At 44.1% G+C, this 14824-nt stretch overlaps 1 protein-coding gene across 12 annotated transcripts in view; it reads left to right on the top strand.

Annotated features, from left to right (window-relative positions):
- The window catches only part of LOC110536586 (netrin-G1-like), a 262043-nt gene that overhangs the window by 135460 nt on the left and 111759 nt on the right, over positions 1 to 14824 (top strand). For 11 of the 12 annotated variants that reach the window (XM_090189733.1, XM_090189735.1, XM_036935168.2 and 8 more), the window contains exon 4: positions 1303 to 1475. In XM_090189733.1, the coding sequence (XP_090045859.1) occupies positions 1303 to 1475 (173 nt within the window). Of the gene's footprint in view, positions 1 to 1302; positions 1484 to 14824 lie in introns of those variants that run through there. The other variant, XM_090189738.1, reaches the window with a different exon arrangement.

Genomic DNA, 14824 nt, shown 5'->3' with positions numbered 1-14824 from the left:
GCTGTTTTTAGACTTCCTCTGTGTCAAGTGCCATTGTCAGGATTAGAGATGTGTACTTGGCATAAAGTTTGTATGTCCCCAGTGGTCACTTTGAGTATTGACTAGACATGACTATGTTGTTGTGCTGTAATATTACAATTGTAGTGGGATGAGAATAGGAATTCACTAGTTTGTTTATGTGAATGCCTGAGCCTCTTTTAAAGACCTAGTTTTCTTTTTCTTTGCCAAAATAAGAGTGGTCCTGCTCTTTAACACCCTTGAAGCAGCTGATGTGTACAAACTCAGAGAGAGAGAAGGGGGGGTGACTACAAATCTCTTCTCCCCGGTTTGTTGAACAATTCCACTATACTTGTTTCATTTAGTCTCTCTCTCTCTCTCTGATCTTTCTCTCTATCTATCTCTCTCTCCCCTTTCTCACATTCTCTCACTCTCGCTTAGTTAAATGTGACCTTACTGCAATTACACTTCCTCCAGTGAGACAATTATAAATAAGTCATCTTTCATGGCAGAAGAAAGAGGGAAAATAATGATGCAGACTCTTTTGAGGAATCCTTGGCGCTGTGTGTGCTGTTTGAAGTTGTTCTCCTGAAACTGAGAATACCTCTGTCTCTGTTTCTGTGTTCACATGCAAATCATCCTCAAGGAAACCCTTCTGTACTGTCCAAATACTTACTCTTTGTCCCCTCCCTCCCTCCCTCCCTCCCTCCCTCCCTCCCTCCCTCCCTCCCTCCCTCCCTCCCTCCCTCCCTCCCTCCCTCCCTCCCTCCCTCCCTCCCTCCCTGCCTGCCTGCCTGCCTGCCTGCCTGCCTGCCTGCCTGCCTGCCTCCCTGCCTGCCTGCCTGCCTGCCTCCCTCCCTCCCTCCCTCCCTCCCTCCCTCCCTCCCTCCCTCCCTCCCTCCCTCCCTCCCTCCCTCCCTCCCTCCCTCCCTGCCTGCCTGCCTGCCTGCCTGCCTGCCTGCCTGCCTGCCTGCCTGCCTGCCTGCCTCTCTGCCTCTCTGCCTCTCTGCCTGCCTGCCTGCCTGCCTCCCTCCCTCCCTCCCTCCCTGCCTGCCCGCCCGCCCGCCCGCCCGCCCGCCCTCCCTCCCTCCCTCCCTCCCTCCCTCCCTCCCTCCCTCCCTCCCTCCCTCCCTCCCTGCCTGCCTCCCTGCCTCCCTCCCTCCCTCCCTGCCTCCCTCCCTGCCTCCCTCCCTCCCTCTCTGTCATGCTCTTTTCTTTCAATCCCACATTTTAGCTCAGGAATTGAAAGTGAAAATTCCACAGGTGTTGATTTCTCTTTTCTCTTTTCTTCTTCCTCCTCGACAGGTGCAAGTGTAACCTTCACGCCAATAGTTGTGTGTTTGACAAAGAGACGCTAAATTGTGAGTGTGAGCACAACACCACGGGGCCGGACTGTGGCCGCTGTAAGAGGAACTACCAGGGAAGGACGTGGAGCGCAGGCTCCTATCTACCCATCCCCAAGGGCACGGCAAATACCTGTGAGTAACCAACACACACGCACAGAAATACACATGCACAAATATATTCACACATGCACAGAGACACATGAACAGATGCAGATAGATATTATGAACACATAATGCAGACACACACATACACACATATATGCACAATATATTTCTCGCAGGTGCAGGTATTCGCACTCATGCTCTGAAGCACCCACAAATTCACACACCTCATGATGGTCGTGCTCTCTCTTTCTCCCTCTCTCTCTCTCTATCTCTCTCTCTCTCTCTCTCTCTCCCCCTCTCTCTCTTTCTCCCCCTCTCTCAATCTCTCTCTCTCTCCCCTCTCTCTCTTTCTCTCCCCCCCATCCCCCTCTCTCTCTCTCTCTCTCTCTCTCTCTCTCTCTGTCTCCCTCTCTCTCATCAGGGGGTGGATGTAATCCAGAGGTCTTCGTCTCTTTACTACAACAGATCCCAGATCCCACTCTAACCCTAGTCTCCTTCTCATCTTTTCATCCCCTCTACAACGTCTAGCTGCTGCACTAAACAAACCACAGTGTATTCATGTCATTCTTTCACAGCTTTGTATTTGTACACTGCCTTTTCACAACAGAAAATGGGGTCTTTCTCCCTCCATTGTTCTTAACAGGTCACATGATGGATGTCTGATGTGAGGCTCATGGCGATGGGGCTAAAGGGGCCAAGGATGCCAGTAGCCTGCACAGACGTGATGTAATGCAGCTGGTTATTCCAGCTCAGGGAAATTTTTAGGAAAATCTATGTGTGTGTGTGTGTGTGTGTGTGTGTGTGTGTGTGTGTGTGTGTGTGTGTGTGTGTGTCCAGAGTGTGGCAGGAGCTTCCTTCTTTAGCACCCTCCTCCCCTATAAGCCTTGTTTGGCCAGACGTAAGGTCTGTTTCACATCTAGCAGGGAGGAGTTGTAAATGAGCCCAGATCAAAGTAGTCAGAGGCAGACGTGTCTCCCATGGACACACACACACACACACACACACACACACACACACACACACACACACACACACACACACACACACACACACACACACAGGTGGCAGATGCTTCCTTCTGTACCACCCTCCTCCCCTCCTCCGCCATAAACCCTGTTTGGCCAGACGGAAGCCAGCTAGCGCTGTCAAATAAATGGCATATGCCTCCGAGACACACCTTATAGGGCAAGTTGCCATTTTAACATAGACAGGGGGTTACTGAATACCCAGAAGAAAAGGAAGAGAGAGGATCATTATTGCCAAGGACATGTTGAAGGCACAACCAGTCATTTTTTGATGCTGTTGGTGATGGTTTGATTGTGTTGGCATTTCTGAGCCTGTAGGGTTTATCATAGGCAGGTCTGTTATTGCGTTTGGCTGGATGTTTTTCTCCATTAGTGATCTCTTGGCTGCTGGGTGATGATGTAAAAAAAAGTATTCTCCCTCCCAGGTGGAGAGAGTTATGAGTCTTAGGGAGTGTTAGCAAAATGGTCATTCTGAGACTGAGATTGACAGCACGTTATTAAAAATGCCAATGTGGATGCCACACACACACACACACACACACACACACACACACACACACACACACACACACACACACACACACACACACACACACACACACACACACACACACACACGTTCTCTCTCTCACACACACAGTCCCCTTCACCCTCATGATAAAAGACAGTCTTACCTTAAAGTATATTATTATACTTTATGAAAAAATCCATAATGCAGTAATACTGTGAGGTCTAAGAACGCGTGCCTTTCCCCTTGGAATAAAGAAAACGCATGATACTAACAGAAAAATCTTCTTATGCTGTGTGTAATTTCAAAAGCAATCACAGACAATTTCACAACTCTATCTAAATGTCCCCCCAACCAATCGAGCATATCACTATCCTACACAGAGAAATTAGTCAAAATCAAACATTTCGTTAGGATTTAATGTATTTTTATGATACACATCAAGTCGTGTGAAGTGGTAACGAGATCAATGACTCATGTTAGAGGACGGTGATACAGTGGATGATTCCACACGTATGTTGCCGTTTTAAATCTACAGATACGACAAGGAAAAGAAGAAAAGCTTGTTCTTTCTGACCGAGTGAATGAGGGAAAGTGATGGAGAAAGGAAGGGACGGGTGAGATGGAGGGATGGGAAGTGGGCATCACTCTCTGTCACGGATAACTCTGCCTTCTGGGGCCTCGGAATATTCTCGCTCTCTCCCTCCCTTTCTCCCTCTCGCTCTCTCTTTCTCTCTCCCTCTTACTTTCTCTCTCTCTCTCTCTCTCTCTCTCTCTCTCTCTCTCTCTCTCTCCCTCCCTTTCTCCCTCTCGCTCTCTCTTTCTCTCTCCCTCTTACTTTCTCTCTCTCTCTCTCTCTCTCTCTCTCTCTCTCTCTCTCTCTCTCTCTCTCTCTCCCTCCTTCTCCCTCTCGCTCTCTCTTTCTCTCTCCCTCTTACTTTCTCCCTCTCTCTCTCTCTCTCTCTCTCTTTATTTCTCTCTAACCCCTCTTTCCGTGTGTCAGTGAAGAGAGAAGGAGAGGGATCAGTTGGAGAATTACCCATGGCAGTTCATTCTTCTAGTGCGAGGGGTTGCAAGGAAGAAAGATGGAGGATAGTGGTGTAGTGTGTCTCAAACCTTTCTTCCTCAAATGGTGGAACTAGACAGGAACTGAAAAGGCTAGCTTGGTGAGCTGTGAAAACTGTGACGACTGTTCTAGAGGCAGGTTACAGTGTGTAAAACTACACTGAGTGTACAAAACATTAGGAACACCTTCCTAATATTGAGTTGCACCACCCTCAGAACAGCCTCAATTCGTCAGGGCATGGACTCTACAAGGTGTCCTAGGCATTCCACAGGGATGCTGGCCCATGTTGACTCCAATGCTACCCACAGTTGTGTCAAGTTGGCTGGATGTCCTTTGGGTGGTGGGCCATTCTTGATACACACACAGGAAATGTTTGAGAGTGAAAATCCCAGCAGTGTTCCAGCTCATGAAACAAACATCTACTAACATACCCCGTTCAAAGGCACTTAAATCTTGTCTTACCCATTCACCCTCTGAATAGCACACATACACAATCCATGCCTCAACTGTCTCAAGGCTTAAACTATTATTTAACTTGTCTCCTCCCCTTCATCTACACTGATTGAAGTCGATTTAATAAGTGACATCAATAAGGGATCATAGCTTTCACCTGGAGTCACCTGGTCAGTCTGTCATGGAAAGAGCAGGTTTCCTCAATATTTTGTTCTCTCAGAGGCATGCAATCGTAAAACCAGTGAAATGTTAAACATGTATGTACTGTATCATACCACATTCCACATGTCTAAGCATTGTTAGGTGACATTGTTACTGTTATTGTTATGTTGTGATGTTGAACGTCCGTAAAACCACCATGGAAGTGTTCAAGCATTCAGATCTATCCACATACAATGATAAGGAGATCACTGTTGTCATGGATACACCTCAGGCCTAAAGTAGACCGTTTGAAATGATGGCCTCTTGATAGCCGTACCGTAAACACACCATCGACGTTATAGCCTTTCTCAGGAACCACCCCCCACATTTAAAACAACTATGGTACAAAGCATGTCTATCAGGCTCTGTATTGCATCACACTTCCCTGCCTTGTGGTCCGTGTTGGACGGCAGGTCTGTGGTCAGCGAAACGTGCGGTCGTACCAAACGCTCCTCGGTCATATCGAACCCACCTCTGATCTCTAATTCCTCAGGATCAGGAGCCACATGTAAAGCTTCACATCTTGCCGAGAGGAGTTGTAAATGAGCTCAGATCAAAGTAGTCAGAGGCAGACGTGTCCCCCATGGACATACACACACACACACACACATCCCCGGGTGGATTTGTAGGGATTCCTCTACTCCTCCTCCGTGACAGACCCTGGTCCGTGGGGAAAGGCAAGCCAAAGCCGTCTAACTGATATCAGCTTTTATGTGACTTATTGATTTTACCGCTTTCGATTTTAATGCCACCAGAGGGGGTCAGAGTTTAATAGGTTAGCATTGAATAACTCTCTGTTACAGTAGTCTTTCCTATCTGGGTAAAGTACACTAGTGTGCTAACAGGATCTAGGAAGATTTGTCCCAAGCTTGATCATGCACTGTATTGTACGATGGATTCCGGGGGTGAAGTTTCAATAAGTGCAGATCTGGAATCAGCCCCTACTCCATACGATGGGCTCTGTTGAGGAGACACAGTAGTCATGCAGCTTTAACAGATACCATATATATGTCTTATAACAGACTTACCAACCCCTAACCAGCAATACTGTAGCATGTATCTGGAGGAGGTGACAGTCACAATAGGAGAAAACCATTCTGCTTCTCTAATTAGTGTATAATAACGCATACCAACCAGATGTCACAGCAGTGTTATTCACTGTTGAATCCAATGGTGTGGTTCAGCGTGATGGCAATAAGAGAATAAAACGTTTAAGTGATAATGCCCGAGAAGCCGGTTTTCGGACGACTTAACACCATTGTTGTCATGGCCGTTGCAAGAAGAGGACCAAGGTGCATTCCTTTTATTATTATGACGCCGACCAAAACAATAAACAATCCAAAAACCAACCATGAAGCTAAAGGCTATAGTGCCAACAAACAAAGACAACTACCCACAAAGACAGGTGGGAAAAAGGGCTACCTAAGTATGGTTCCCAATCAGAGACAACGATAGACAGCTGTCCCTGATTGAGAACCATACCGGGCCAAAACAAAAAAATACAAAACATAGAAAAATTAACATAGAATGCCCACCCAAATCACACCCTGACCAAACCAAAATAGAGACATAAAAAGCTCACTAAGGTCAGGACGTGAGAATCGTGCCAATATATCCTCCAAACACCGGGTTTGAGGATAATATCACTTAAGCGTCTTATTCTCTTATTGTTAATACCCTATTCAAATAGTGATTGACATATTTTAATTAAAAACATTATTTTGATGAATTTATTCGTACTATTTCATCCTTCCACAAGATATATTCCTGACACAAATCTAAGGTTGCTACCCAAACCAGCTGGTTCGTTCTACTGGTTCAGTTGCCAGAGATGCGAGACCCAGTCGTTAAGTATTTTTGTTCTGTATCTATGGACGCGACCCAGTCGTTCATTCTAAGTGTTCCATTGCCATACTGGCTGGCAAAGTTATTTTCCCTTGCTTGCTAGCTAGCCAACTACGGCTAACTTACAGTCACGTCAAACAGTGCAGACAGAATAACAGCAAAGTAGCTGCCTTTGCATTTGTTTAAGCTGTTTTCTAGTGACATTTATTTGGATACATCAATAATAATGAGCTAATGATGTACGATTTCACCTGCCATAAAAAAACATGGTCTCTCGTAAGGACACTTTTGTTCAGAGGAGCTAGCCAATAACACCGCTAACACAATCACTTCATACTGAAAACACTGCACTTTGTTAGGCAAGTCAGTTAAGAACAATGATGGCCTAGGAACAGTGGGTTAACTGCCTTGTTCAGGGGCAGAAGGACAGATTTTTGCCTTGTCAGCTCAGGCATTCGATCCAGCAACCTTTCGGTTACTGGGCCAACACTCTAACCACTAGGCTACCTGCCACCCCTTTCAGAAATTGTGTTTGCAAAAATGCATAATGACACCTTTCTGTTTTCTCAGTGACATTAAATTCAGCATTTTAAGCGCACGTTTTAAGCAATTTAAGTTTGTTCCAAGTTTGAGTCTGACCACAAGTCAGAGACCACTATCATGACACACCAATGCGTTTGATGAATCGTTTTTGTCTTCTTCTAATGCCTCTTAAGGGAAGTAATCCAAAAGTAAACATTCCTGAGTTTGGACAATCTAAAAGTTATGTTATTGATTACAGTTTTGAACAGGTAACTGTCATGGATTACATGGCAAAACAAGTCAGCCAAAATGTAGATTTAGAAGGAAAATACACTGGATTTAATAAGTGACATCAATAATTGATCATAGCTTTCACCTGGAGTCCCCTGGTCAGTCTGTCATGGAAAGAGCAGGTGTCCTTAATGTTTTGTACTCTCAGAGGCAGATTACAGATACTTTTTCACAATCGTAAAACCAGTGAAATGTTAAACATGTACAGTGCCTTGCGAAAGTATTCGGCCACCTTGAACTTTGCGACCTTTTGCCACATTTCAGGCTTCAAACATAAAGATATAAAACTGTATTTTTTTGTGAAGAATCAACAACAAGTGGGACACAATCATGAAGTGGAACGACATTTATTGGATATTTCAAACTTTTTTAACAAATCAAAAACTGAAAAATTGGGCGTGCAAAATTATTCAGCCCCCTTAAGTTAATACTTTGTAGCGCCACCTTTTGCTGCGATTACAGCTGTAAGTCGCTTGGGGTATGTCTCTATCAGTTTTGCACATCGAGAGACTGACATTTTTTCCCATTCCTCCTTGCAAAACAGCTCGAGCTCAGTGAGGTTGGATGGAGAGCATTTGTGAACAGCAGTTTTCAGTTCTTTCCACAGATTCTCGATTGGATTCAGGTCTGGACTTTGACTTGGCCATTCTAACACCTGGATATGTTTATTTTTGAACCATTCCATTGTAGATTTTGCTTTATGTTTTGGATCATTGTCTTGTTGGAAGACAAATCTCCGTCCCAGTCTCAGGTCTTTTGCAGACTCCATCAGGTTTTCTTCCAGAATGGTCCTGTATTTGGCTCCATCCATCTTCCCATCAATTTTAACCATCTTCCCTGTCCCTGCTGAAGAAAAGCAGGCCCAAACCATGATGCTGCCACCACCATGTTTGACAGTGGGGATGGTGTGTTCAGCTGTGTTGCTTTTACGCCAAACATAACGTTTTGCATTGTTGCCAAAAAGTTCAATTTTGGTTTCATCTGACCAGAGCACCTTCTTCCACATGTTTGGTGTGTCTCCCAGGTGGCTTGTGGCAAACTTTAAACGACACTTTTTATGGATATCTTTAAGAAATGGCTTTCTTCTTGCCACTCTTCCATAAAGGCCAGATTTGTGCAATATACGACTGATTGTTGTCCTATGGACAGAGTCTCCCACCTCAGCTGTAGATCTCTGCAATTCATTCAGAGTGATCATGGGCCTCTTGGCTGCATCTCTGATCAGTCTTCTCCTTGTATGAGCTGAAAGTTTAGAGGGACGGCCAGGTCTTGGTAGATTTGCAGTGGTCTGATACTCCTTCCATTTCAATATTATCGCTTGCACAGTGCTCCTTGGGATGTTTAAAGCTTGGGAAATCTTTTTGTATCCAAATCCGGCTTTAAACTTCTTCACAACAGTATCTCGGACCTGCCTGGTGTGTTCCTTATTCTTCATGATGCTCTCTGCGCTTTTAACGGACCTCTGAGACTATCACAGTGCAGGTGCATTTATACGGAGACTTGATTACACACAGGTGGATTGTATTTATCATCATTAGTCATTTAGGTCAACATTGGATCATTCAGAGATCCTCACTGAACTTCTGGAGAGAGTTTGCTGCACTGAAAGTAAAGGGGCTGAATAATTTTGCTCGCCATGTTTTTCAGTTTTTGATTTGTTAAAAAAGTTTGAAATATCCAATAAATGTCGTTCCACTTCATGATTGTGTCCCACTTGTTGTTGATTCTTCACAAAAAAATACAGTTTTATATATTTATGTTTGAAGCCTGAAATGTTGGCAAAAGGTCGCAAAGTTCAAGGGGGCCGAATACTTTCGCAAGGCACTGTATGTGCTGTATCATTTCCACATTCCACATGTCTAAGCATTGTTAGGTAACATTGTTAATGGATTATGTTGTTAAATTGAACGCCCGTAAAACATGTATACATGGCAAAACAAGTCAGCCAAAATGTAGATTTAGAAGGAAAATACACTATTGTTTCCTATGAATCTTTCCACACAGTGGGATCCACACAGATCAACATAAACCACCTATAACATGTTGGCTGATACTATATTTCCTGCTGCTGTCAGTGATTGAACGCAGTCTGGCCCTGTTGAAGCAGCCAGCCCAGCCTGGTCCTGAGCCCTAGCTGCTATAATGAAGGGTGTCTGCAGCAGCGTGTCTGGAGTGGTACCATGGATACTGTAATTAGTGATACCTAAAGGCCTAGGTGGCCATCGTGTCTATACAGAGATGGGAAGAGAAGAGCTCTCCGCTCCCTCTTTCCCTGCCTCCCTCGCTCCCTCAATGTCTCTCTCCTACTTCACCACCCCCCTCCCTCTCCTCCCTGCCTCTCCCTCCTCCCCACCCTGCATTATTTAATTATACAGCGTTCTAGTTCTGTATCCGAATACCCCCCCTCCCCCCATCCCTCTGTTCTTTATCTTCCCTCTCCTCTTTAGGTGTTGATGCTTTACTCTATTTCCTCTCTGCTATTTGCATTGTCTCCTGACTGCTGATCCTGTTCCCACTCCTCTATTGTCGTTTCATTCTCATTCTCTCTCTTTCTCCATTCTCTCTATCTCTTCCTCTCTCCCTTTCCCTCTCTCCCTCCCTCCCTCCATACCCCCCCCCCCCCCCCCATTACCCCCCCCGAGACCCGGCTTGTTTACTTTGCCTTTCCAGCATCTCGCTCGCTGCAGCTGCGACGGTAATCTTTCTTTCAAATATTTGTTTCTTCCGTCTCAGGATTCTGTCTCTGTGTGCCTCATTCCCGGAATCTTAACTGTGCCTCCGAACTCGGCACACATGCACTTTACCACTTGCCACCTTCGATATAGATCTATTCCCCTTTCCCCCACAAGACATTTAGATGTAGGCGGTCGAGTGTTGAGAGTGTTCAGGATGGGGGCAGGCTGGAATTCGTCTCCAGAGGAATTCAATCAAATTATGTCTGCTGCTTTTTCCGTGGCACGGATCGGCAAACTTCCCTCCATCCAAACCTCCATCCAAACTGGTTACTGGTGCCTGTCCCTACTATACCGACTGTGCCGGAGAAGGAGATAGAGCCCGTGCAAGAGAGTCAGTGCAACAAAAATGTTATTATAAAAGGGGTCAATGTATATAGTTCAGGTAGCCATTTGATGAACTGTTCAGCAGTCTTATGGCTTGAGGTTAGAAGCTGTTCAGGAGCATTTTGGTCCCAGACTTGGTGCTCTGGTACCGCTAGTCGTGTCGTAGCAGAGAAAACAGCCTATGACTTAGGTGGCTGGAGTCATTGACAATTTTTAGGGGCTTCCTCTGACACCGCCTGGTATAGAGGTCCTGGATGGCAGCCCCAGTGATGTACTTGGCCGTACGCACTACCCACTGTAGCGTCTTGCGGTCAGATGCCGAGCAGTTGCCATACCAAGTTGTGATGCAACCAGTCAAGATGCTCTCAATGGGGAAGCTGTCAAACTTTTTGAGGATCTGAGGGCCCATGCCAAATGTTTTCAACCTCCCGAGGCAGAGGAGGTATTGTCGTGCCCTCTTCACGACTCTGTTGGTGTGTTTGGACCGTGATAGGTCCTTGGTGATGTATACACCGAAGAACTTGAAGCTCTCGACCCGCTCCACTAGAGCCCTGTTGATGTGAATGGGGCGTGTTCAGACCTTCATTTCCTGTCGTCCATGATAAGCTCCTTTGTCTTGCCATTGTCTGTGAAATGATGACAGCCAGGGAAAGTCATTGCCAACTTTACCTGCGGTGGAAATGTAGAAGATAAGCTGTTGTGGAAGGTCCAGGAAGACACAGGGACCTGGTGAAGGTCAGGATGGGGTTCTGTTGAAATAAACATAATGAGGCTTGCAGGTATTCTACTAGAATTCTACTGCAATGACACAAATAGGTATTCTACTATCACTGCAATGACACAAATAGGTATTCTACTATCACTGCAATGACACAAATAGGTATTCTACTATCACTGCAATGACACAAATAGGTATTCTACTATCACTGCAATGACACAAATAGGTATTCTACTATCACTGCAATGACACAAATAGACATTCTAATATCACTGCAATGACACAAATAGGCATTCTACTATCACTGCAATGACAGAAATAGGCATTCTACTATCACAGCAATGACACAAATAGGCATTCTATTATCACTGCAATGACACAAATAGGCATTATACTATCACTGCAATGACACAAATAGGCATTATACTATCACAGCAATGACACAAATAGGCATTCTACTATCACTGCAATGACACAAATAGGCATTCTACTATCACTGCAATGACACAAATAGGTATTCTACTATCACTGCAATGACACAAATAGGTATTCTACTATCACTGCAATGACACAAATAGGCATTCTACTATCACTGCAATGACACAAATAGGTATTCTACTATCACTGCAATGACACAAATAGGCATTCTACTATCACTGCAATGACACAAATAGGCATTCTATTATCACTGCAATGACACAAATAGGCATTATACTATCACTGCAATGACACAAATAGGCATTATACTATCACTGCAATGACACAAATAGGCATTCTACTATCACTGCAATGACACAAATAGGCATTCTACTATCACTGCAATGACACAAGTAGGCATTATACTATCACTGCAATGACACAAACAGGCATTCTACTATCACTGCAATGACACAAATAGGCATTCTACTATCACTGCAATGACACAAGTAGGCATTATACTATCACTGCAATGACACAAACAGGCATTATACTATCACTGCAATGACACAAATAGGCATTATACTATCACTGCAATGACACAAATAGGCATTCTACTATCACAGCAATGACACAAATAGACATTCTACTATCACTGCAATGACACAAATAGACATTCTACTATCACTGCAATGACACAAATAGACATTCTACTATCACTGCAATGACACAAATAGACATTCTACTATCACTGCAATGACACAAATAGACATTCTACTATCACTGCAATGACACAAATAGGTATTCTACTATCACTGCAATGACACAAATAGACATTCTAATATCACTGCAATGACACAAATAGGCATTATACTATCACTGCAATGACACAAATAGACATTCTACTATCACTGCAATGACACAAATAGGCATTCTACTATCACTGCAATGACACAAATAGACATTCTAATATCACTGCAATGACACAAATAGGCATTATACTATCACTGCAATGACACAAATAGGCATTCTACTATCACTGCAATGACACAAATAGGCATTCTACTATCACTGCAATGACACAAATAGGCATTCTACTATCACTGCAATGACACAAATAGGCATTATACTATCACTGCAATGACACAAATAGGCATTCTACTATCACAGCAATGACACAAATAGGTATTCTACTATCACTGCAATGACACAAATAGGCATTCTACTATCACTGCAATGACACAAATAGGCATTCTACTATCACTGCAATGACAGAAAAAAAAGACAGTCAGGGGGAAAAAAGCCAACCACCAACAAACATGTAATCTAACTACCAAAAAACTGTAACTATAATACATTACTTTACCAGATGAAATATTTCATTTAGATTACAGATTCTTTTGATTACAAGATGATTACTTCTTAGATTACTTTTGAATTCAGAAAGAAGGTTTGCGGGAAAAATACATTATGACACCTTTCTGTTTCCTCAATGACATTCAATTCATAATCGAAAAAAGGCATACATTTAAGTTTGTTCCACCTGAATGAGTCTGACCACAAGTCAGTGACCAGTATAACACACCAAATGCATTTTATTGATATTTTTTTCTTCTTCTAATGCCTCTTACAGGAAAATTACTCCAAAAGTAACTGGAAGTAATCAGATTACGCTACTGTGTAATCCAAATGTTGACGTTACTGATTACAATTTTGGACAGGTATTTAATAACTGAAACAGATTACATTTAGAAAGTAAACTACCCAACCCTGTCCATGGATATCTAATTGGCAGATAGGCCCTTCAATGAGAGACTGGGAACAGTTTAAGTCTGGCCAATCATACAGTACAGATACTAGTCGCTGGTGGATAGAGCTAGATTAATCTGAGTTTGAGACTTTGTATTTGGCCCATTTTCAGATTTTCTACTGTTATGAGTGGATGTGTGTGAGTGTGTGTGTGTGTGTGTGTGCACGTACCTGCCTGCATCCATGCATGCCTGCATCTGTGCCTGTATCCGTGCTTGTGTATACAGTGGGGCAAAAAAGTATTTAGTCAGCCACCAATTGTTCAAGTTCTCCCACTTAAAAAGATGAGAGAGGCCTGTAATTTTCATCATAGGTACACTTCAACTATGACAGGCAAAATTGAGAAGAAAAAACATCCAGAAAATCACATTGTAGGAATTTTTATGAATTTCTGTCTTAGAGACTGAGAAGTTGACTCTGAGAGACTGAGAAGTGACCTCTGAGAGACTGAGAAGTGACCACTGAGAGACTGAGAAGTGACTGAGAAGTGACCACTGAGAGACTGAGAAGTGACTGAGAAGTGACCACTGAGAGACTGAGAAGTGACTGAGAAGTGACCACTGAGAGACTGAGAAGAGACTGAGAAGTGACCTCTGAGAGACTGAGAAGTGACTGAGAAGTGACCTCCGAGATACTGAAAAGAGACCTCTGAGAGACTGAGAAGAGACTGAGAAGTGGACTCTGAGAGACTGAGAAGAGTCTGAAAAGTGACCTCTGAGAGACTGAGAAGAGACTGAGAAGTGACCTCTGAGAGACTGAGAGGTGACCTCTGTGAGACTGAGAGGTGACCTCTGAGAGACTGAGAAGTGACCTCTGAGAGACTGAGAAGCGACTGAGAAGTGACCTTTGAGAGAATGAGAAGTGACCTCTTAGAAACTGAGAAGTGACTGAGAAGTGACCTCTGAGAGACTGAGAAGCGACTGAGAAGTGACCACTGAGAGACTGAGAAGTGACCTCTGGGAGACAGAGAAGTGACCACTGAGAGACTGAGAAGTGACCTCTGAGAAACTGAGAAGTGACTGAGAAGGGACCACTGAGAGACTGAGAAGTGACTAAGAAGTGACCTCTGAGAGACTGAGAAGAGTCTGAGAAGTGACCTCTGAGAGACTGAGAAGTGACCTCTGAGAGACTGAAAAGTGACCTCTGAAAGACTGAGAAGAGACTGAGAAGTGAGCTCTGAGAGACTGAGAAGTGACCTCTGAGAGACTGAGAAGAGACTGAGAAATTACCTCTGAGAGTCTGAGAAGTGACCGCTGATAGACTGAGAAGTGACTAAGAAGTGACTTATGAGAGACTGAGAAGTGACTGAGAAGTTACTGAGAAGTTACTGAGAAGTGACATTTGAGAGACTGAGAAGTGACCTCTGAGAGACTGAGAAGATACTGAGAAGTGACCTCTGAGAGAATGAGAAGTGACCTCTGAGAGACTGAGAAGTGACCTCTTAGAGACTGAAAAGTGACTA

Source organism: Oncorhynchus mykiss, chromosome 11, assembly GCF_057628025.1.
Source record: "Oncorhynchus mykiss isolate SJ-2025 chromosome 11, ASM5762802v1, whole genome shotgun sequence".
Lineage (NCBI taxonomy): Eukaryota > Metazoa > Chordata > Actinopteri > Salmoniformes > Salmonidae > Oncorhynchus > Oncorhynchus mykiss.
The sequence above is the reverse complement of the archived record's forward strand: the minus strand, read 5'-3'. Positions and strand labels throughout refer to the sequence as shown.